The following is a 22,507-nucleotide window of genomic DNA, read 5'->3' on the forward strand; positions in this document are numbered from 1 at the left end:
GTATTGGGTAGTATTGGGTGGTATTGGGTAGTATTGGGTGGTATTGGGTAGTATTGGGTAATTAGACGCGCCGGCCAACTTGGTAGCTTGATAGCTGTTACACATTGAAACAGGGTCTCCAATGATACATGTAGCCTACAACACATTTACTGACATGTTAATTAGTGGCTAGAAATCAATAGCTTAATGTCTTTTTTATTAATCATAATTAACTATTTAATAGAATTAATCAAGTTATACCTGATTTTTAAACTTCTTTTTAGTCAGTTCATCCCGTCTATTGAGTGGATTGTCACTTGTTTTTGAGAATGTCTCTGTTTACATGGACAATATATCCGGCTTTACATAGATATTGAAGAATGAAGATGTGTCAACTGCTTTGTAGCAATTGTTGCCAGAAAGATGGTGTAGCATTTTAGAAACATATTCACATATTTAGTACATGTAAAAACAAACATATGTGCACAAAAACAAAAATTGTGGTTTTAATTCTACTCGTTTCCTTTGAAAACTATATTCCATTGTTTTACTCACACTCATAGTTTATAATGCAATTTACTGCCAGGCAAAATACATGTAAGTGCAATCTATAAAAAGATGTACATACTTAAGTTTCACATGACCATGACTGCTTGACGAATGTAGCGCTGTCAGTGGTACATTTTGTGAACATTTTTGTCCCTTTATAAAGGGACACGTTTACAAATAAGGGATGGTTCTTCATATCATCGCAATAATCTGTTAATCATAATTGTAATTGTATTCCCTCCATCATGGATCATTGTTTTATTGCAGGTAAACAAAAGAAGATAAATACATTTTTTTTTGAAAAAATATCCTTGGTCAATGGCTAGATATCTGGTAAAAATATGTATACATAACATCTACAAAGATAACATTTTATATGGAAAATTATGTAATTATGTTTGGATAAAAAACATTTTGCAGAATGACCTTGTTTGAAAGATGGAAGCTGAGGTGAAGTCTGACAGTCCAAAGGGTCCAGACCCTGTTGGACCCACAGAAACCATACAGGAGGAGTTGCCATTCCTCCGTGAACATGAACCCCTTGTGGAGTTGCTGTCACAGATTCCTCGGAAGGCCCAGAAGGGGATGCTCATCCAGTGTGACCTTGTTCTCACCTGTATCGATGCCAACGAGGACTTTATAGCACTTGGTTCTAACGTTGGCCTTGTTTTTGTGTTTGACCAGAAAAAACGTACTGTAGAACACAAACTCAGGACAGAGGTAAGCTCCAGGATGAGCCATTTATATTAACTTCCTATATTATATTGGCATAAACATTGCAACACATTTAAACCCAAACATGTATATAACATAAGCTTTGTTTCTGTTTTAAGTTGTTGATCACACATTATTTTGCTCAAAATCTTTTACTTGTTTGATGTTTTAATTACACAATGCGTTCTTTGTTCAGTACTACCTGGTTAAATGGTTAGCTATTGACAAATGATAGTGGAACATCTTTAATCAAGTCGAGAATAAGCTGAAAATCTATTGAATACAGAAAGCTAGTAGTCCTGTATTTACTGTTTTCTCAATCCAGAAAGCTCAACATTTCTGCAGATACCTTGATCATGTAGATTATTGCAACATCCTATGTTCATTTTTTGGAATTGAATAATGTCAAAAAATTAAATTTTATGTTGGTAACAAAAATATGTTTCAGAGCAGATATTTTGAATTTCTTTTTCAGTCCAACAATGACACAATAAGTGTAGTACAGCTGCATAAGGGGTTGGACAACCATGTTGCCATTGGAACAAATGGTGGTATTGTTTACATTTTCCAGTTGCCATCTTCATTACCAGGACAGAATAAACAGGTTTGTGACGATTATTTTCATACCAGTAATTTCAGAGATTTTTGAAATTTGATAAAAAACATCTTAATTTGGTGATATCTGATTTCCCTGATGGCCAAAATATTTTTATTACGTATGTATGACAGTTATGGGGGTCATTTAGATTATAAAATGATATGATGTATGGCAATTAAGGCACTCTAAAATGTTTTACTACATTGTATACCACATTTCGGATGTTATCATTCTCCCTATATTTCCAAAAGTTTTCATTCTTGTTAGACTTTGCCCTACAGCTCCAACAGTTTGTAGTCCAGTATTTACCATGAAGACTTTAACCTACAGCTCTATATGTGATCCATTATTCATCATGTAAAACTTGCCTTACAGCTTCAGCAGTTTGTGGTCCAGAATCTGCACCACAGCAGTGTGACCAGTCTTGCCTGGAGCTTAAATGGGATGAAGCTGTTTAGTGGTGACAGGAAAGGCCTCGTAGTCTGTACAGATGTAGACTTTTACGAGGTACAAAAAATATAAAAAAAACCCAGAGACTTTGACTATTATGTGAGTCACTCTGTACATTCAAACTTATAAGGCTTGTATGCCGGTTAAATTTACTGATTCATTGGGCGGAATTTAGTTTAACTTAGACAAGTTTAATTTTTTGTTTACAGTTGTGCACAAATGTTCCTTCCTATATTTACATTTCCGTTTATATCAAAACTTTCTATAAATCTTATACCTATGAGCAGCAACCACTTTTCCATATAAAAATGTGTTATATGTTTGACATACCCTGTACTTAACATGATTAATGTAAGTCAGTGTAAACTGAAGCAAGCAGTATGTCATATACCTGTACAGAAACAGTGTGGTTCAAGCATATCACTAGAGGAGAAACAGTCCGAGATTGTTCAGCTCCATCACGCTCACAAGTCATTGCTGGTTTCCACGCTTCACCGTTCCTTCGTCTACAGGCCCCATTTTCCTGACAGCAAACTGACACAAGTTGGCAAAAAGGACAGGAAAATGTAAGTGTCTGTTTAAAAACTTTTCAGTTTGATATAGATAGAACCTTATAAATGTTTAAATTTAACCATAAAGTTTTTCTCTACAAAACAACTATACTTGTGTAAAGTGTTTAATGGTAAACTAAACCCTGTATAAACCCAAAGCCTGATATGGATCCGACTTATAACTTTGTCTCGCTGTATACTGTATTGAGGGCAGCACCCAATCATTACTTTTGTTGTGCTCTCTTCCATAATTTATTACTTGTTCTTCTACATATCCTAAATATTTAAGTAACATTTGGCGTGATCAATGGAAATGAGGTATACCCAATCATCACCATCTATTTGCTATGTTAACTTAATGTACTCTAAAAGAAAAGCATCTATACCAATTGAGCAGACTGGCATTTGTTTTTTTTCTGACAGATTGGGTAATTATGGGGCCTGTTTCATCCCAGGCCTGTGTAATCCTGAACATGCACAGCTGTATGCTGCCCGTCCAGGTCTACGTGTTTGGAAAGCGGGAATCGATGGCATTGTCCTGAACACTAACTTGTTTAAAGACTTGTTGTCCCAGCCCCATCGTGACGTTCCAATAATTCCATATGAAGGCCAGACACGAAATCAGCTGAAATCATCTGACCAACAGTTCGGGACACTTCTCCTGTACCGGGACAAGTACTTGGTGACCTGGTCTAGCAGCCATCTGTACCTGCTGAACCCGGACAACAACACCGTTGTGGCCAGCCAGGCACGACTCGGCGTCCTTGTAGGAGTCGCAGCCACAGAGGACGATCTTTTTATCTTACGTAGAAATACAAGCAGAAATGTAGTGAGACTGGGTTTGAAGCCTCTAGCTAAACAAGGTAATTTGTTTGAGAGATATTTTTCGCTGGTGTATTTATGAATTAACTGTTTCATGAGGAACATTCATCTGATTTGTGACAGAATATATATATTACAGTAGTCAGAGAAATGTAATAATACATTCTCCGTAAGCCAATATTTACATTAAAATTCTACTGATTTCAGCTGTTAACCCTTTCACCCCTATTTAACTTTAGTAAACTCTAGCATGTACGGATCTGGATGAGTCCATTTTGGTCTACAGTGGTGAAAGGGTTTATGAATTACGATCAATATGTTTGATCAGCTAGTTTGAGTTAACATTGTTTCACTGTTTAAGGAATTAAGATTCATGTGACACTACAAGTGATATATTTATAATCTGAAAAATTGCCCCAATAATTTTTGGATAGCTGGACTTTCTTTTTTGAGTTTTCCATGTCAGTCTCAATTCAGATGCATGAAATTGTTTTCCCCAGAGAGTGTGTACGAACGAGTTGTCAGGGAGAGACAGCTGGCAGCTGATGCTGTTAAGAATAAATACCTTCAGCAAGGCAGTACAACTAACACTAGAGAACTAGATGTCAGGCCCAGGTCGGACAAACCGTCCAAGTCTCCACTCAAGTTCCTTCAAGAGAATGTCCTGGACAAGTTTAAGGTGTTGGACAAAGTAGCAGGAAAAGGGGGAGATAATTCTGTGTCTCATCTCGTCTCCTCTATGGACCGATTTGGACATAACGATGAGGTGGATGGAGGTCACTCACAAGAAATTGATAGATCACAAATAGCTGGTTACAAAATGTCATGTGACAGTGATAGCCCGAGTCCCAGTAAAACATTACCACCCGTTGTTCAGTTAGATTCTCAAGACCTTCTCACAGTTGAAATATTTTCAGGTATACCTCCAAAAACAGAAATTTTCTCCAGTGCAAAAACTTATACTTACAAATCTAGTCCTTATAAGGGGAGGTTTAATCCATTCTCAAGCGATTCTGTGTCAGACACTGAAGCAGAAGAGATCTGTACGGATCAAATTGGCACAATGAGAGAGACAACAATTCTGAAGTGTGAGGAGAAGGGAGATAATCAGGATGTTGTGTCACAGAACAGTGAGAATAGCATTCTACCTGAGGAGTCCTCGAGGCCCCCACCGAAATTCATGATTGAAAAACTTGACAAAGTCCTGAAAAATGAGACACCCTCTGATGATATTGTTTTCGCTCATAGACAAAAGATTAAAGGAAGGAAAAAGAGAAAACCTGCTAAAGAAAAAGATGGTTTGTACATTGTATGTTGTAAAACTCATTACAATTATATAATGAGACGGAGACATCAGTGACCTTTGGCATTTTCACTAATTATTCCATGTATTTCATAAATTTACAAAAATCAAATAAACCATTTAAAAAAAAAAAGATTTTTGTGAAGAACTCTTTCATTGCATTTGATCACTTACGTTAGGCCACTGAAAATCATTTTAGATCAAGGTGATCTTTGAAAAGCTTTCATGGTATAGTAACAACACCCCCCACCCCCCACCCCCACCCGCCCCCAATGTGTGAATTTTATGTTTTAAGATAGAAATTTAAATAAATGTTTATGGAGTATGTATAAGACTTCTAAGAAACCGGTAACTTAAGATTGCAAAGATAGCATAGTTGCGATACAAACCAAATGATCATGTCTGGACTACCTCATGCATGATAAAATTTGATGTTATTTTTGCTTTTAAAAATATTCAACATCTGCCTCTAGTTCCTTGTTTGTTGTTTGCAGATGAAGCGGAATCTCAGACAAATGAAGTTGAAGTCACACCTGTGAACACTGACGTCCAGTCTGAGGTCAAACAGGGGGGCGAATCGCCCAGGTCCGTCAGTCCAGATAGTAAGTCTGAGGAGCCTGTTGGTGAACCACTCAACATGGACGAACCAGAGGATGCAGACAAATTCAGAGAAATATCTAGAGAGCTGGAGTCATTTGAGAGAACTTTGACAGATCTTCCTGGTCATTTAATTCAGACACAGAATACAACCATGACTGAGGAGAATGTGCAGGAGGAAGGACATGAAGATATTGTGAACGGAAACACTACTGCTGGCAGACAAGAAACTGATGGCAATTCTTCAGGAGTTAGAAGTGAGGGGACCCAACCAAGTGTTATACCAGCAGTGGTAGATACTAGTGATCACACTGTAACAGGTATCCTGGATGATGGCCATGGATCAGCAAGTGTGGTACCAGGTATGTCAGCAGTACATATTGTTCAGAGTGCCAATACTTATACTGAACAGCCAAAGGAGAAGTGTAAGACTACCAAATGTGTTAATAACAAGGAGGTAAACTTGTCACATTCTTCTAGTGAAATTGTGGCACCGGTTACAATACCAGACACTTCTGGTGAAAACCTGACTCCCAGTTCTTTGCTAGACTCCTCTGGTACAACTGTGCAACCAAGTACTATTCCAGATTCCAGTGAAGTGCCCATCAATAAGAGTACCTTGGCCCTGATAGAGTCAGAGGAGGAGGATAGCATTTATTCACCAAAGAAGAATGACGCCTCTCAGGAACGTGTTAAGGATAAGATGGATGATCTGGTAAATGATACAAGACAATATTTTTCCTATAAGACTCCAGATGCATCAATTGAAGATATTTATGGGAAAACAGGAGGACTGACTCCTTCTCCATCAGAGTCACAGAAGGGCGTAACATCTTTAGCGGTGAAAGGTGTCAAGCGAGCAGTAAAGCAAGCAGTAGAGACGGCTGATGCTTGTGAAACTTTATCAAAATCTCTGATCAATAATTGGACAGAGGCAACAACGGGAGGAAACCTGTGGAGTCTGGCTATCAGTAACAGTCACGTGTGGGTGGTGGACAAGAGTTGTAACGTGTACTACTCCAGTCTACAGGTGGACCACCCCAAGTGGCAGAAGATCAAAGACTATGGCAATCAGATCGCGGTTTCAAGGTCTGGGTATATCATGTGGCGCCTCTACAAGAACACTGTATATGCGGGAACTAAAATTACCCCCCGACATCCAGAGGGCATGAAGTGGGTGGAGGCTGTCCGCAATGTACAGTTTGTGGCTGTAGACAACAATTGTGCTTGGTAAGACTATGAAGAGTAGCCAGGCAAAGGGCAAGATAAGAGATTTTAAGAAACTTTCATGCCCAAGGGTGTAGGATAGGGAAGTTCCATCCAAGGGGTTTTCAAATTGGGTTTGCACCTATTTGAAAATCCTGAGGGTGGAAATTCCTTCCCCTGTACCCTTTGCCATGAAAGATTTATTGTTTTTTTTACTGATGTATGCGGCAGTTGAAAATGAAGTTTATCACTTGTGTTCAACATAATGAGTTTCAAGTTATCAAATATTGTTTGAGTATTACACATTCTTTCTGGTTTTCATTATTGTGTATAATTCAACCCTTTCCCATGCTGAATAAGGAGCTTGCATACATTTTCATGCCGAATACGAAAAATAAAACATTAGCGTGAAAGAAAAATCATTAAAAAGTTAACATCAAGCTCTACACTTGATTAGATTCAAGTGGTCAAAGTGGTCAAGGTTAAAGGGTCAAAGATCACACTTGACTACTTTGGACATGCATTCATGTCTAGAATAGTTTGAAATGTATTACAAATAACCATGATTGTTAAAAGAAGAAAAATAGTGATACATCTATGATTATAAGTTAAACTTACAACACAGAGTTACCAAAGATGCAGGTTGATGAATCTAACAGGGAAATGTGCTATTTCTCTGTCTGATATAAAGGTCGATGTTTTTGATTATGCTCACTAGAGTTCCTTGTGGTTTTGTTGTCACTACCTGAGTTCTCCATGTGATAACAGGACATTACTTGAATTCGACTAAGATTTACAGGGCAGGTGTCGTCGACGAAGCAGAAGACTCTTACCCTTCCTGAACACCTGGTCTTATTCCCCTTGTACTTTTTCAAGGATCTCCATGTTAATATTTCCTTCGTTCATATTTTGCTCTTGTTTTATCAATTTTGAGTTGGAATTGTGGTTTTGTTGACACTTTTGTATTTTCTTGTTATTTATTGTTTTTGAAAGATTTATTCAGATTTTCCCAAGTAAGTGAAAGTTGATGGTGATTTGTTATATATCCAGGTATATAAAGATTACTGGGGAGGTGATGATACAGAGTGGACTGTCCAAGGATCGGCCATGTTTCAAATCAAGCATTGTCCCAGGAGATGAACTGCTCAGGTTCAGACAGGTGGTTTGTCAGGACAGCATTGTGTGGGCGGTGACCGATGAATGCAAGCTGATGTACCGACTTGGGGTCAGTGATCAGTGTCCGGAGGGCAAGACCTGGCAGTTCAATGACCAGTATGTGTTTTGTTAATCAAAGTATCTGGAGAGGAAAGCCTGTTTGCTCAATAGCAAAAAGAAGTGTAAACATAGAGGCCATTCCCATTTAAATGAAGAAAAACTCAATGTATATGAGTGGTTTTTTTTTATACATGTGTATAATTATATACCTAGAGGTTACAGTATAAAGACGTCTGGAAAAAAATACAAGATTTACTTGTAGTTCAAATGAATAAGAATATAAAATCAACTAAATCACTTAATTGTTTTGATTTATGTCTCAAAGAGTACTCTGCACTCAATGTTTATCTGGAAAAAGAACTTGTAATATATGTACAACATATACAAATGTACTAGGTTTTCATTCTTGTTTCATCGAAGAACAGTTTGACATTGTGAACTGTTGGTGGATAATCATTTCTGTGTGTAAATAAGGCCTGACTATGTTGTGTATATGTAAGGCTATGTTGTGTTGTAGTGTTGGGGAGGATGTCTTGTTCTCCTATGTGGCCCTTGGAGATAATGGTGTAGGGTGGGGAATTGACCTCCTGGGCAGGATCTTGTTCATCGCAGGAGTATCCAAGGATACACCCATGGGCCAGGAGTGTTGGTGGCAGGTATGTTACAAATCTTACCCTGAAGTTGACTCCATGTTCAGTGTAGATTATACCTAAGTGCCTTTTCCCAAAGATAAAGTTCCTGATCCTAGAGATCTCCAGTAAATAGGAAGACATCACCCAGACAACTCAATATCTCTAGATCTGTTAACACCTATGTGAAATATAAACTTGATTTAATTTTACAACAATTATGAAACAAGTTAGATAACTCTGGTTTTCCTGGATGTTAGCACGTAGGGGTCTTAATGAGGGAGGAAACAGTGGTACCCAGAGAAAAGGTGAACGGTGAGTGCGTTATCCACTGCCCCTAATGACCACCAGAACACCTACCTAGTATATATAGCTTTGCTGATTGTACCAATGGTCCTTCAACTAGTACAGTCACTCCCCAGCAACTTAAATAACCAGTTTTACCTAAATTATATACATGTTTATAACAAACCTTAAGGAATCTTAAGAATCACTTTGCTAAATTCAGGCAATTTGTTTAAAAATTAATATAATGGTCTTGAAACCAGATCTTGTAAGAATTGGCAACAAGCTTGTTTATTTTAAACAAGTTTAATATGGTAGTCCATTTTCATGAATGGATTTATGGTGTTGTCAGTTATTTTCTTTTGTCTGATCAAAATTCCTATCAATGAATTTTTGGCTCAAATCTGAACACTTTGGTATTTATTGGTATAAAAATCACTTTTGTTATATTTAGCTTATGAAATATGAACTGTTAAATCAATCAAATTGACTGATTGACGGTTAAATTGATCATGAAAGTGATTATGTTCTACAGACAGGAGTAAATATCAACAAAAATACAGTATTGGTATCAATGAAAGAAAATATGTTTTATTAATAGATATCAGTGTAAGAGTTATTGGTCAGTTTTATACTGCCCAGTGCTGTTTTAACATGATGATTGCTGTTTACCATAGGTACCTGTTAGTGGAATACTTACCGAGGATTTAACAGCTTTGGACTCATTACGGTCACTTGCAAAAAAGTTTGACCCCCAGAAACTGGCCCATCTTCTAAGCACACAGCGTGGAGGTCTAATTACTGCTGGGATGGGAGGGGTCTGGGTGTGTTCTGAGTTTAAGAACACCCTACAGATCTGTAGAGGCAATATGGAAGGTAAGATACTACATACATATAAGGGAGGTTCTGGGTTTGTCCAGAGTTCAAGAACACCCTACAGATCTGTAGAGGCAGTATGGAGGGTATACATACATATGGATGGGTGGTGTCTTTGTGTGTTCAGAGTTCAAGAACACCCTACAGATCTGTAGAGGCAGTATGGAGGGTATACATACATATGGAAGGGTGGTGTCTTTGTGTGTTCAGAGTTCAAGAACACCCTACAGATCTGTAGAGGCAGTATGGAGGGTAGGGTACTACATACATATAGAAGGGTGATGTCTTTGTGTGTTCAGAGTTCAAGAACACCCTACAGATCTGTAGAGGCAGTATGGAGGGTAGGGTACTACATACATATAGAAGGGTGGTGTCTTTGTGTGTTCAGAGTTCAAGGACACCCTACAGATCTGTAGAGGCAGTATGGAAGGTAGAGTACTACATACATATAGAAGGGTGATGTCTTTGTGTGTTCAGAGTTCAAGAACACCCTACAGATCTGTAGAGGCAGTATGGAGGGTAGGGTACTACATACATATAGAAGGGTGGTGTCTTTGTGTGTTCAGAGTTCAAGGACACCCTACAGATCTGTAGAGGCAGTATGGAAGGTAGAGTACTACATACATATAGAAGGGTGATGTCTTTGTGTGTTCAGAGTTCAAGAACACCCTACAGATCTGTAGAGGCAGTATGGAGGGTAGGGTACTACATACATATAGAAGGGTGGTGTCTTTGTGTGTTCAGAGTTCAAGGACACCCTACAGATCTGTAGAGGCAGTATGGAAGGTAGAGTACTACATACATATAGAAGGGTGATGTCTTTGTGTGTTCAGAGTTCAAGAACACCCTACAGATCTGTAGAGGCAGTATGGAGGGTAGGGTACTACATACATATAGAAGGGTGGTGTCTTTGTGTGTTCAGAGTTCAAGGACACCCTACAGATCTGTAGAGGCAGTATGGAAGGTAGAGTACTACATACATATAGAAGGGTGATGTCTTTGTGTGTTCAGAGTTCAAGAACACCCTACAGATCTGTAGAGGCAGTATGGAGGGTAGGGTACTACATACATATAGAAGGGTGATGTCTTTGTGTGTTCAGAGTTCAAGAACACCCTACAGATCTGTAGAGGCAGTATGGAGGGTAGAGTACTACATACATATAGAAGGGTGATGTCTTTGTGTGTTCAGAGTTCAAGAACACCCTACAGATCTGTAGAGGCAGTATGGAGGGTAGGGTACTACATACATATAGAAGGGTGATGTCTTTGTGTGTTCAGAGTTCAAGAACACCCTACAGATCTGTAGAGGCAGTATGGAGGGTAGGGTACTACATACATATAGAAGGGTGATGTCTTTGTGTGTTCAGAGTTCAAGAACACCCTACAGATCTGTAGAGGCAGTATGGAGGGTAGGGTACTACATACATATAGAAGGGTGATGTCTTTGTGTGTTCAGAGTTCAAGAACACCCTACAGATCTGTAGAGGCAGTATGGAGGGTAGGGTACTACATACATATAGAAGGGTGATGTCTTTGTGTGTTCAGAGTTCAAGAACACCCTACAGATCTGTAGAGGCAGTATGGAGGGTAGGGTACTACATACATATAGAAGGGTGATGTCTTTGTGTGTTCAGAGTTCAAGAACACCCTACAGATCTGTAGAGGCAGTATGGAGGGTAGGGTACTACATACATATAGAAGGGTGATGTCTTTGTGTGTTCAGAGTTCAAGAACACCCTACAGATCTGTAGAGGCAGTATGGAGGGTAGGGTACTACATACATATAGAAGGGTGATGTCTTTGTGTGTTCAGAGTTCAAGAACACCCTACAGATCTGTAGAGGCAGTATGGAGGGTAGAGTACTACATACATATAGAAGGGTGATGTCTTTGTGTGTTCAGAGTTCAAGAACACCCTACAGATCTGTAGAGGCAGTATGGAGGGTAGGGTACTACATACATATAGAAGGGTGATGTCTTTGTGTGTTCAGAGTTCAAGAACACCCTACAGATCTGTAGAGGCAGTATGGAGGGTAGGGTACTACATACATATAGAAGGGTGATGTCTTTGTGTGTTCAGAGTTCAAGAACACCCTACAGATCTGTAGAGGCAGTATGGAGAGTAGGGTATACATACATATAGAAGGGTGGTGTCTTTGTGTGTTCAGAGTTCAAGAACACCCTACAGATCTGTAGAGGCAGTATGGAGGGAAGGGTACTACATACATATAGAAGGGTGGTTTCTGGGTTTGGTTTTAGTTTAGGAACATTCTCCAGATCTGTAGAGGCAGTATGGAGGGTAGGGTACTACATACATATGAAGGAGGTGTCTGAATGTGCATTTTAATCAAGAACCACATACATTCTGAAACCTGTGGTGTATTTGTTTAGAAAATCAATTTTTGACAGTGAGAATAATTGTTTGGATAAAGATATTGTGCTTGAGAATCAAATTAAGTTGATTCTTGAGTTTGAATGTAAATACTTAACCAATCAAGTACAGTTTATATGACTACATGTACATGTGTTAAAATGTTTGATTAGAGTAACTGTTTTTCACCTGTGACTGTTTGGTAGGTCACAGCTGGCGGGGGGTGAACATGGCAGGGTTTACATCATCCATCGCCTGGAAGATCCTGTCAGCCTCTGTATCCAGCTACAAACATGGTAGGGATGTCTTGTCAACATAATAGACACAGTTTTGTATATACATGTGCATATTTTTAGTTTACATCAACAAGTATTTAAAGATAAAAAACATAGAACTTAACTTTTCATTAATCAAGTTGGTGCAAATTTTCTTCAGGACGAAACAATCATGAGTTTTAAAGTTTTCTTTCTTGTTCTACCTTTTAATGTAGATCCAGTTTTGTTCATTTTGAAAACTAGGGCCTAATTAGGACCATGAAATACCAAGAGCCTTATTCTAGAATCAAATTTCATTCCAGCCAATCATTTGTGTTGAGCTTTTGATAGTATTTTAGTTGCCAAAAAAGTATTGTTTATTGTGCCACACTCAGAATCAATGAATTAACCCTTCCACAACTGTAGACCATAATGGACTCATCCAGATCAATGCATGGTAGAATCTACTAAAGTTACATAGGGGTGAAAGGATTAATTTGGTTAGCATATGGTTATATAGAGGTTGGCCATTGAGTGCTGTTGGTTACCATGTTTGTCTAACTTGATATAGTTAATTTTCAAATTTTATGAAGATACAAGTTTACCGACTGAATTGCATTCATTATTATATAAAACAGAATTATTGATCTACTCTCTGACATTGTGTTTTGTTACCCATCAGGCCTTGTATGGTGTGTGCAGCCAAACGGTGATGTTTTCACACTGTCAACCTCCACTGGTCACACGAAAAATGTGGAGAGCCCGTCCCCCCGCCACAGACTTGTGGGGCTCAGTGCATGCCCTGAGGCCGTGTGGGGGCTCACCGAGAATGGCTTTGTCTTCATACGGGATGGAGTCCGACCAGATCATCCTCAGGGTACAGAGTGGGTGAAGCTGGACTTGCTTCAGTTAGGTAAGTTGTTATTTCTAGAACTACTGGTTTATAACAATGTAGACACCATTCTGTAACCTGTCACCCAGTCGTTAACATCAGTGTCTGTATAAACATGACTATTAATTTCATTCTGAAATGGTTAGTAAAGAATAAGTAAGACAACATACCATCTTGGTACAACAGTCTTATAACCATAGCCCCACATACTGTAGTCTGGCCACTAGGTTAGGTTTAGTATCATGTAAGATGATTCAAGTATCAAAGTCAACATCCTCTGAGGATAAAAGTTTCCTTTTTTCACACTCTCCTCTCACTCTTGTTTATTGAGTCTCGTGCTCCTCTCCTTTATGTTTATTGAGTCTCGTCCTCCTCTCCTTCATGTTTATTGAGTCTCGTCCTCCTCTCCTTCATGTTTATTGAGTCTCGTCCTCCTCTCCTTCATGTTTATTGAGTCTCGTCCTCCTCTCCTTCATGTTTATTGAGTCTCGTCCTCCTCTCCTTTATGTTTATTGAGTCTCGTCCTCCTCTCCTTTATGTTTATTGAGTCTCGTCCTCCTCTCCTTTATGTTTATTGAGTCTCGTCCTCCTCTCCTTTATGTTTATTGAGTCTCGTCCTCCTCTCCTTCATGTTTATTGAGCCTCGTCCTCCTCTCCTTCATGTTTATTGAGTCTCGTCCTCCTCTCCTTCATGTTTATTGAGTCTCGTCCTCCTCTCCTTCATGTTTATTGAGTCTCGTCCTCCTCTCCTTCATGTTTATTGAGTCTCGTCCTCCTCTCCTTCATGTTTATTGAGTCTCGTCCTCCTCTCCTTCATGTTTATTGAGTCTCGTCCTCCTCTCCTTCATGTTTATTGAGTCTCGTCCTCCTCTCCTTCATGTTTATTGAGTCTCGTCCTCCTCTCCTTCATGTTTATTGAGTCTCGTCCTCCTCTCCTTCATGTTTATTGAGTCTCGTCCTCCTCTCCTTCATGTTTATTGAGTCTCGTCCTCCTCTCCTTCATGTTTATTGAGTCTCGTCCTCCTCTCCTTCATGTTTATTGAGTCTCGTCCTCCTCTCCTTCATGTTTATTGAGTCTCGTCCTCCTCTCCTTCATGTTTATTGAGTCTCGTCCTCCTCTCCTTCATGTTTATTGAGTCTCGTCCTCCTCTCCTTCATGTTTATTGAGTCTCGTCCTCCTCTCCTTCATGTTTATTGAGTCTCGTCCTCCTCTCCTTCATGTTTATTGAGTCTCGTCCTCCTCTCCTTCATGTTTATTGAGTCTCGTCCTCCTCTCCTTCATGTTTATTGAGTCTCGTCCTCCTCTCCTTCATGTTTATTGAGTCTCGTCCTCCTCTCCTTCATGTTTATTGAGTCTCGTCCTCCTCTCCTTCATGTTTATTGAGTCTCGTCCTCCTCTCCTTCATGTTTATTGAGTCTCGTCCTCCTCTCCTTCATGTTTATTGAGTCTCGTCCTCCTCTCCTTCATGTTTATTGAGTCTCGTCCTCCTCTCCTTCATGTTTATTGAGTCTCGTCCTCCTCTCCTTCATGTTTATTGAGTCTCGTCCTCCTCTCCTTCATGTTTATTGAGTCTCGTCCTCCTCTCCTTCATGTTTATTGAGTCTCGTCCTCCTCTCCTTCATGTTTATTGAGTCTCGTCCTCCTCTCCTTCATGTTTATTGAGTCTCGTCCTCCTCTCCTTCATGTTTATTGAGTCTCGTCCTCCTCTCCTTCATGTTTATTGAGTCTCGTCCTCCTCTCCTTCATGTTTATTGAGTCTCGTCCTCCTCTCCTTCATGTTATTGAGTGTCGTCCTCCTCTCCTTTATGTTTATTGAGTCTCGTCGTCCTCTCCTTTATGTTTATAGAGTCTCGTCCTCCTATCCTTCATGTTTATTGAGTCTCGTCCTCCTCTCCTTTATGTTTATAGAGTCTCGTCCTCCTCTCCTTTATGTTTATAGAGTCTCGTCCTCCTCTCCTTTATGTTTATAGAGTCTCGTCCTCCTCTCCTTTATGTTTATAGAGTCTCGTCCTCCTCTCCTTTATGTTTATAGAGCCTCGTCCTCCTCTCCTTTATGTTTATTGAGCCTCGTCCTCCTCTCCTTCATGTTTATTGAGCCCCGTCCTCCTCTACCGTATGTTTACTGAGATCTCGTCCTCCACTCCCTCATGTTTATTGAGTCTCGTCCTCCTCTCCCTCATGTTTATTGAGCCTCGTCCTCCTCTCCTTCATGTTTATTGACCCTCATCCTCCTCTCGTCCTCCTCTCCTTTATGTTCATTGAGCCTCGTCCTCCACTCCTTCATGTTTATTGAACCTGGTACTCCTCTCACTCATGTTTGTTGAACCTCGTCCTCCCCTCACTCATGTTTATTGAACCTCGTCCTCCTCTCACTCATGTTTATTGAACCTTGTCCTCCTCTCCTTCATGTTTATTGAACCTCATCCTCCTCTCCTTCATGTTTATTGAACCTTGTCCTCCTCTCACTCATGTTTATTGAACCTCGTCCTCCTCTCCTTCATGTTTATTGAACCTCGTCCTCCTCTCACTCATGTTTATTGAGCCTCGTCCTCCTCTCCTTCATGTTTATTGAACCTTGTCCTCCTCTCACTCATGTTTATTGAACCTCGTCCTCCTCTCACTCATGTTTATTGAGCCTAAATCTCCTCTCCTTTGTGTTTATTGGGCCTCGATCTCCCCTCCCTCATGTGATTGAGCCTCTTCCTATCTCCAGGTGATGTCCATCTTGTGAGTGTGTCATGTGGACATACCAATGTCTGGGCTTTAGACAGCGATGGAGTAGTGTACCAGAGGATCGGAGTTAAGGCACCCTCCACTCACTCCCTCATACAGGCATGGCTCCCTGTCGATTCTGGGACCAGCAGCGGCACCACCTTTTCCCAGATCAGTAGTGGGCCAAAGGACTGGATGGTAGGTATAAGGGCAATATCATTATGAGTGCCAGCTAGTCAAGAAGTTGAAAATGCTTGTCCTTAATCAATTTGCCAATATATTAAAGACAGTATTGCAAAATATATATAATCCCAGCTGAAAAAAAGGATTTCATGACTATTCTAGACACATACTATGTTTCATTGATGAGTGAACTGGTGAAAAAAATTCCTAACACTAAGCAGGTTTTCTTAAATCGTTGGCTTTTACATATTGTTACCTGCATGATTGTGTTACAGGTGTTGGCCATTGACAACCGTCTTCAGGTTTACACTTGCTATTGTTACCTCTGTGATTGTGTTACAGGTATGGGCCATTGATAACTGTGGTCAGGTTTACACTTGCTATTGGTACCTCCATGATTGTGTTACAGGTGTGGGCCATTGACATCTGTCGTTAGGTTTACGCTTGCTATTGTTACCTTTGTGATTGTGTTACAGTTGTGGGCCATTGATAACTGTGGTCAGATTTACATTTGTTATTGTTACCTCTATGATTGTGTTATGGGTGTGGGACGTTGATAACTGTCGTCAGATTTACATTTACTATTGTTACCTCCGTGATTGTATTACAGGTGTGGACTGTTGATAACTGTGGTCAGGTTAACACATGCTATTGTTACAATTTTTGTACCTCTGTGATTGTGTTACAAGTGTTGGCAATTGTTAACTTCGTCAGATTTATACTGGCTATTAATACCTCCATGATTGTGTTACAGGTGTGGGCCATTGCTAACTGTCGTCAGATTTACACTTGCTATTGTTACCTCCATTAATTGTGTTACAGGTGTGGGCCATTGCTAACTGTCGTCAGGTTTACACTGGCTATTGTTACCTCCATGATTGTGTTACAGGTGTGGGGCCATTGATAACTGTCGTCAGATTTACACTGGCTATTGTTACCTCCATGATTGTGTTACAGGTGTGGGCCATTGCTAACTGTTGTCAGATTTACACTGGCTATTGTTACCTTTGTGATTGTGTTACAGGTGTGGGCCATTGATAACTGTCCTCAGGTTTACACTTGCTATTGTTACCTCCATGATTGTGTTACAGGTGTGGGCCATTGCTAACTGTCGTCAGATTTACACTTGCTATTGTTACCTCCATGATTGTGTTACAGGTGTGGGCCATTGCTAACTGTCTTCAGGTTTACACTGGCTATTGTTACCTCCATGATTGTGTTACAGGTGCGGGGCCATTGATAACTGTCGTCAGATTTACACTGGCTATTGTTACCTCAGTGATTGTGTTACAGGTGTGGGCCATTGATGACTGTTGTCAGATTTACACTGGCTATTGTTACCTCTATGATTGTGTTACAGGTGTGGGCCATTGATAACCGTCGTCAGGTTTACACAAGGACTGGTATCACAGACAGAATGCCTATTGGTACCAGCTGGGTTCATGTGCCAGGTAGGTACTGTTCTTCCTTATTTCATTACTTAATGAACATCATGCGCTGAAAATATTTTTCTTCAATTGTTATTTTTGGACGTTGATAATTTGACCTGACCTGGGAGTGTACAACCAATCAAGTTTGTTCAAATATGGTACCCTTGGTTTACAACCAATAGCTATTGTATTCTTGGTCTACAACAGAGAGCTATGATACCCGTGGTTTACTACAGAGAGCTATGGTACCCTGGGTTTACAACAGAGAGCTATGGTACCCTTGGTCTACAACAGACAGCTATGGTACCCTTGGTTTACAACCAATAGCTATTGTATCCTTGGTCTACTACAGAGAGCTACGGTTCCCTTGATCTACAACAGAGAGCTATGGTATCCTTGGTCTACAACAGAGAGCTATGGTACCCTGGGTTTACTACAGAGAGCTATGGTACCCTGGGTTTACTTCGGAGAGCTACGGTTCCCTTGATCTACAACAGAGAGCTATGGTATCCTTGATCTACAACAGAGAGCAATGATTCTCTGGGTCTACAACAGAGAACTATGATACCCTTGGTCTACAACATAGAGCTATGATACTCTGGGTCTAAAACAGAGCGCTATGGTACCCTGGTTTTACTACAGTGAGCTATGGTACCCTTGGTTTACTACAGAGAGCAATGATTCTGTGGGTCTACTTCAGAGAGCAATGATTCTCTGGGTCTACTACAGAGAGCTATGCTACTCTGGGTCTACTACAGAGAGCTATAGTACCCTGGGTTTACTACAGAGAGCTATGGTACCCTTGCTTTACTACAGAGAGCCATGGTATCCTTGGTTCACTACAGAGAGCTATTCTACCCTGGGTTTACTACAGAGAGATATGATACCCTTGCTTTACTACAGATAGCTATGGTATCCTTGATTTACTACAGAGAGCTACGGTTCCCTTGATCTACAACAGAGAGCTATGGTATCCTTGATTTACTACAGAGAGCTATTCTACCCTGGGTTTACTACAGAGAGTAATGATTCTGTCGGTCTACTACAGAGAGCTACGGTTCCCTTGATCTACAACAGAGAGCTATGCTACCCTGGGTTTACTACAGAGAGCTATGGTATCCTTGGTTTACTACAGAGAGCAATGATTCTGTGGGTCTACTACAGAGAGCTATGCTACTCTGGGTCTACTACAGAGAGCTATGCTACCCTGGGTTTACTACAGAGAGCTATGATACCCTTGCTTTACTACAGAGAGCTATGGTATCCTTGGTTTACTACAGAGAGCTATGATACCTTTGTTCTACTACAGAGAGCTATGCTACCTTTGGTCTACAACTGAGAGCTATGGTACCCTAGGTCTACTATGGAGCTATAATATCCTTGGTCTACTACAGAGAGTTATGGTACCCTAGGTATACTACAGAGAGCTATGGGATCTTTTGTCTACAGCAGAGAGCTATGATAACCTTGGTCTACAACAGAGAGTTATGGTACCCTAGGTGTACTACAGAGAGCTATGATACCCTTGGTCTACAACAGAGAGCTATGGTACCCTAGGTCTACTACAGAAAGCTATGGGATCTTTTGTCTACAACAGAGAGCTATGATACCCTTGGTCTACAACAGAGAGTTGTGGTACCCTAGGTGTACTACAGAGGCCTCTAATCAGCAGAACTTTAAGTTTACCATCTGTCAAAATATAACATTAATAAAAACGTATGTTTAGCTAGACTTTTTCACTTCTTGAGACTGAATTGAAGTGATCCAATTGGAACACATGGCAAACTTGACATTAATGATAATGAACAAAATCATCTTTAGATATATATGCCTCAGATCTGTGATATCAATACTGACCATGCTGGAGAGATTTGAATTTAAGTGTATTCAAGTGAGGATCCAAAGAAACCTTAGATCAAATTATGGTTTGGAGATTTAATTAACAGTTTTCAATAAAAGAGGCAGAATTGAGAAATCACAGTTTAATATAGGCTATTGTTTTCTAAACATAAATGAAACAACTTTTAAAATAAAAACATAATTGGCGATACAAACTGTCTGAGTCTATTAATATGTAACTGGAAATCAAAAATAGTTGGTTTTTAGTCATGATTTTTTTATGACAAGTGAGTGACCAGGGATGTCATTAAAACAAGCAGAAGGTCAATTGAATTGTTTTAGCAAAGGTTTTGTCCTGTTTAACTTCACTGTTCTTTAAACATTTCTTTGTAATTTTACAGAAATAGTTGGCTTGTTAGGAAAACAGTTATTAAAAATTCTGATTAGACCACTATTTGTATTTTAGGAACATTAGCCCAGCAGATTACCATCAGTGAGAGAAATGTTTGGGCGTTGAACCCTGTCGGGGAAATCCTGTGTCGGTATGGCGTCTCACCTGAGAACCCTACTGGGGACTACTGGAGGAAAGTTACTGGCACCTTCATACACATATCCAGTAGGTTCTATGTTCTAAACTTGTAAACACATATCTATGCTATATGGTTTGTTTATCTTCCCCATTAGTCTGGCGCCATGTAAGAATCTTACCCCTTGTGTGGTTACATTTTCTATTAGTTTTCTAAGCTTATACAAGTCAGTGGAGACTGCTACAACAGGTGTTGCTGTTATTTTATTACACCTACAACATATAATAGATGTGGTATATAATTAGATTGTCAGCTTTTCCCAAGCCCAGTCTCACTACAGGTATATTCAAAACGAAATTAAGGGGAGGTTACTGCATGACTGAAAAATTACAGTGGAATTCTTTAGTGTTTGCCCGTAGTGGCTTGAGAATCCTTAACTATAAGAACATTGTGATGATGTCATAAACTTGCAGGTGAGATTTACTTTGTTGATTTTTTTTTTTCTATTCCACTTCATATACTTGTATATAAACCTTGCTGAAAAGGTATTTACATAGATTGTGATATGAAATTTGTTACTCTATATAGTAAACGTTACATTCATTGTCAGGTATTTTTAACGTCATATTTGAATTTTTTGAATTATCAAAGTGCTTGATGGATTAAACATTAAAACTTTTTTACATGATTTAAAAAAAAATCCTATCTGATGTTACAGCGTCAGCATCAGATGACATATGGGCCATCAATCAGGATGGACATATCTACAGACGAAGGACGAAATTTCTACTGCGTAAACAAACAGGCGGTGATCCACTACTGGAAAAAAACAACAAGCGTGGCATCAGTAGCTCCAGTGATGATGGTTGGGAACTTGTCTGAGTCAACAAATTGCTACAGTGATGATGGTTGGGAACTTGTCTGAGTCAATTTATTGCTCCAGTGATGATGGTTGGGAACTCGTCTGAGTCAATTTATTGCTCCAGTGATGATGGTTTGGAACTCGTCTGAGTCAACATATTCCTACAGTAATAATGGTTGGGAACTCGTCTGATTCAATTTCTTGCTCCAGTGATGATGGTTTGGAACTCGGCTGAGTCAATTTATTGCTCCAGTGATTTGGGACTTATCAGTCATTATATTGCTCCATCGATCATGTTCGGTAACTCGTCTGAGTTGATTTACTCCAGTGATGATGGTTTGGAACTGGCCTGACTTAATTTATTGCTGCAGTGATTTGGGAACTTACCTGAGTCATTATATTGCTCTTTTGATGATGGTTGTTAACTTGTGAGAGTCAATACATTACTCCAGTGGTAATGGTTGGGAACTCGTCCTGGTCAATACTATTACTCCAGTGATGATGGTTGGGTGGTTGGGAACTTGTGTAAATACTATTAATCTAGTGGTGATGGTTGAGAATTCATCAGAGTCTAAACTATTATGGTATTCTCCAGTGACTATGGTTGGAAACTCACACAGGTCAATATTATTACTACAGTGACACTTGCATGGATCTCATTTGATACACCACTTATATTACAGTTACAACAATTGGGTACTCATCCGAGTCATTATCTCTAGTTAAAATGCTTAAAAAGGAACTTGTTTAAATCTGCTAATGTTACCATATCGTCTGAGTCAATACCATTTTCTACAGTGACAATGGTTGAAAACTCATCATAGAAATTTTCTCTAATGTGTTAAACGAGTCAAAATGTATATCACATCAATTTATGAGTACAACACTTATGTATGACTGAAGGAATTACACACATTGACTATGGATTCCTGGTTATATCCTGGCCACTGTTAGCATTCCTTACCTTTCTCCAACTCATCCAATCTAGTGCCAGAATTCCCATCCCAGTCCTGTATTATAGTGAGTGACATGAAGTTCATTCCAAAATCTGTACCAGTTCCAATCTTATTTGAGTTCTTACCAGCTAGTGACAGAATTCCCATCTCAGTCCTGTCTGAGTTGTGATAGAGTTCCCATCCAAGTCCTGTAAGAAGTGACAGAGTTCCCATCCAAGTCCTGTAGGTAGTGACAGAGTTCCCATCTCAGTCCTGTCTGAGTTGTGATAGAGTTCCCATCCAAGTCCTGTAAGTAGTGACAGAGTTCCCATCCAAGTCCTGTAAGTAGTGACAGAGTTCCCATCTCAGTCCTGTCTGAGTTGTGATAGAGTTCCCATCCAAGTCCTGGACCAGATAGAGACTGAATCCCCTTCCAAGCTAGTCCTGTAAAATGCGGTGACTTAGAGTTCCCAACCCTGTGCAGAAATACATAAAATGTACCAGCTAGAGACTGAATCCCCTTCCCAGCTAGTCCTGTAAAATGTAGAGACAAAGTTGCTATCAAAGTCCTGTACAAGCTTCAGCCAGAATTCCCATCCCTGTCCTGTCTGAGTTGTGATAAAGTTCCTATGCCAGTCCTGTATGAGGTAAAAACAGAATTCCCATCCCTGTCCTGTCTGAGTTGTGATACAGTTCCTATGCCAGTCCTGTATGAGGTAAAAACAGAA

The 22,507-nt window shown here is 39.8% G+C and overlaps 1 protein-coding gene across 3 annotated transcripts in view; it reads left to right on the forward strand.

The window, feature by feature from the left end:
• Positions 1–22,032, forward strand: part of LOC110467229 (tectonin beta-propeller repeat-containing protein 2-like) — a 25,738-nt gene extending 3,706 nt beyond the window's left edge. Inside the window, exons 2-17 of one of the 3 annotated variants that reach the window (XM_021524242.1) lie at positions 949–1,248; positions 1,718–1,846; positions 2,216–2,347; positions 2,690–2,856; positions 3,265–3,704; positions 4,164–4,961; positions 5,461–6,793; positions 7,820–8,041; positions 8,502–8,640; positions 9,576–9,774; positions 12,351–12,440; positions 13,081–13,311; positions 16,005–16,201; positions 17,547–17,637; positions 19,922–20,071; positions 20,701–22,032. In XM_021524242.1, coding sequence (XP_021379917.1) covers positions 967–1,248; positions 1,718–1,846; positions 2,216–2,347; positions 2,690–2,856; positions 3,265–3,704; positions 4,164–4,961; positions 5,461–6,793; positions 7,820–8,041; positions 8,502–8,640; positions 9,576–9,774; positions 12,351–12,440; positions 13,081–13,311; positions 16,005–16,201; positions 17,547–17,637; positions 19,922–20,071; positions 20,701–20,864 — 4,764 coding nt within the window. In that variant the 5' untranslated portion in view covers positions 949–966 and the 3' untranslated portion in view covers positions 20,865–22,032. Of the gene's footprint in view, positions 1–948; positions 1,249–1,717; positions 1,847–2,215; positions 2,348–2,689; positions 2,857–3,264; positions 3,705–4,163; positions 4,962–5,460; positions 6,794–7,819; positions 8,042–8,501; positions 8,641–9,575; positions 9,775–12,350; positions 12,441–13,080; positions 13,312–16,004; positions 16,202–16,595; positions 17,481–17,546; positions 17,638–19,921; positions 20,072–20,700 lie in introns of those variants that run through there. The other 2 variants (XM_021524243.1, XM_021524244.1) reach the window with 2 other exon arrangements.
• Positions 22,033–22,507: the final 475 nt, after the last annotated feature.

The sequence above is a fragment of the Mizuhopecten yessoensis genome, unplaced genomic scaffold (genome assembly GCF_002113885.1).
Source record: "Mizuhopecten yessoensis strain PY_sf001 unplaced genomic scaffold, ASM211388v2 scaffold11167, whole genome shotgun sequence".
Lineage (NCBI taxonomy): Eukaryota > Metazoa > Mollusca > Bivalvia > Pectinida > Pectinidae > Mizuhopecten > Mizuhopecten yessoensis.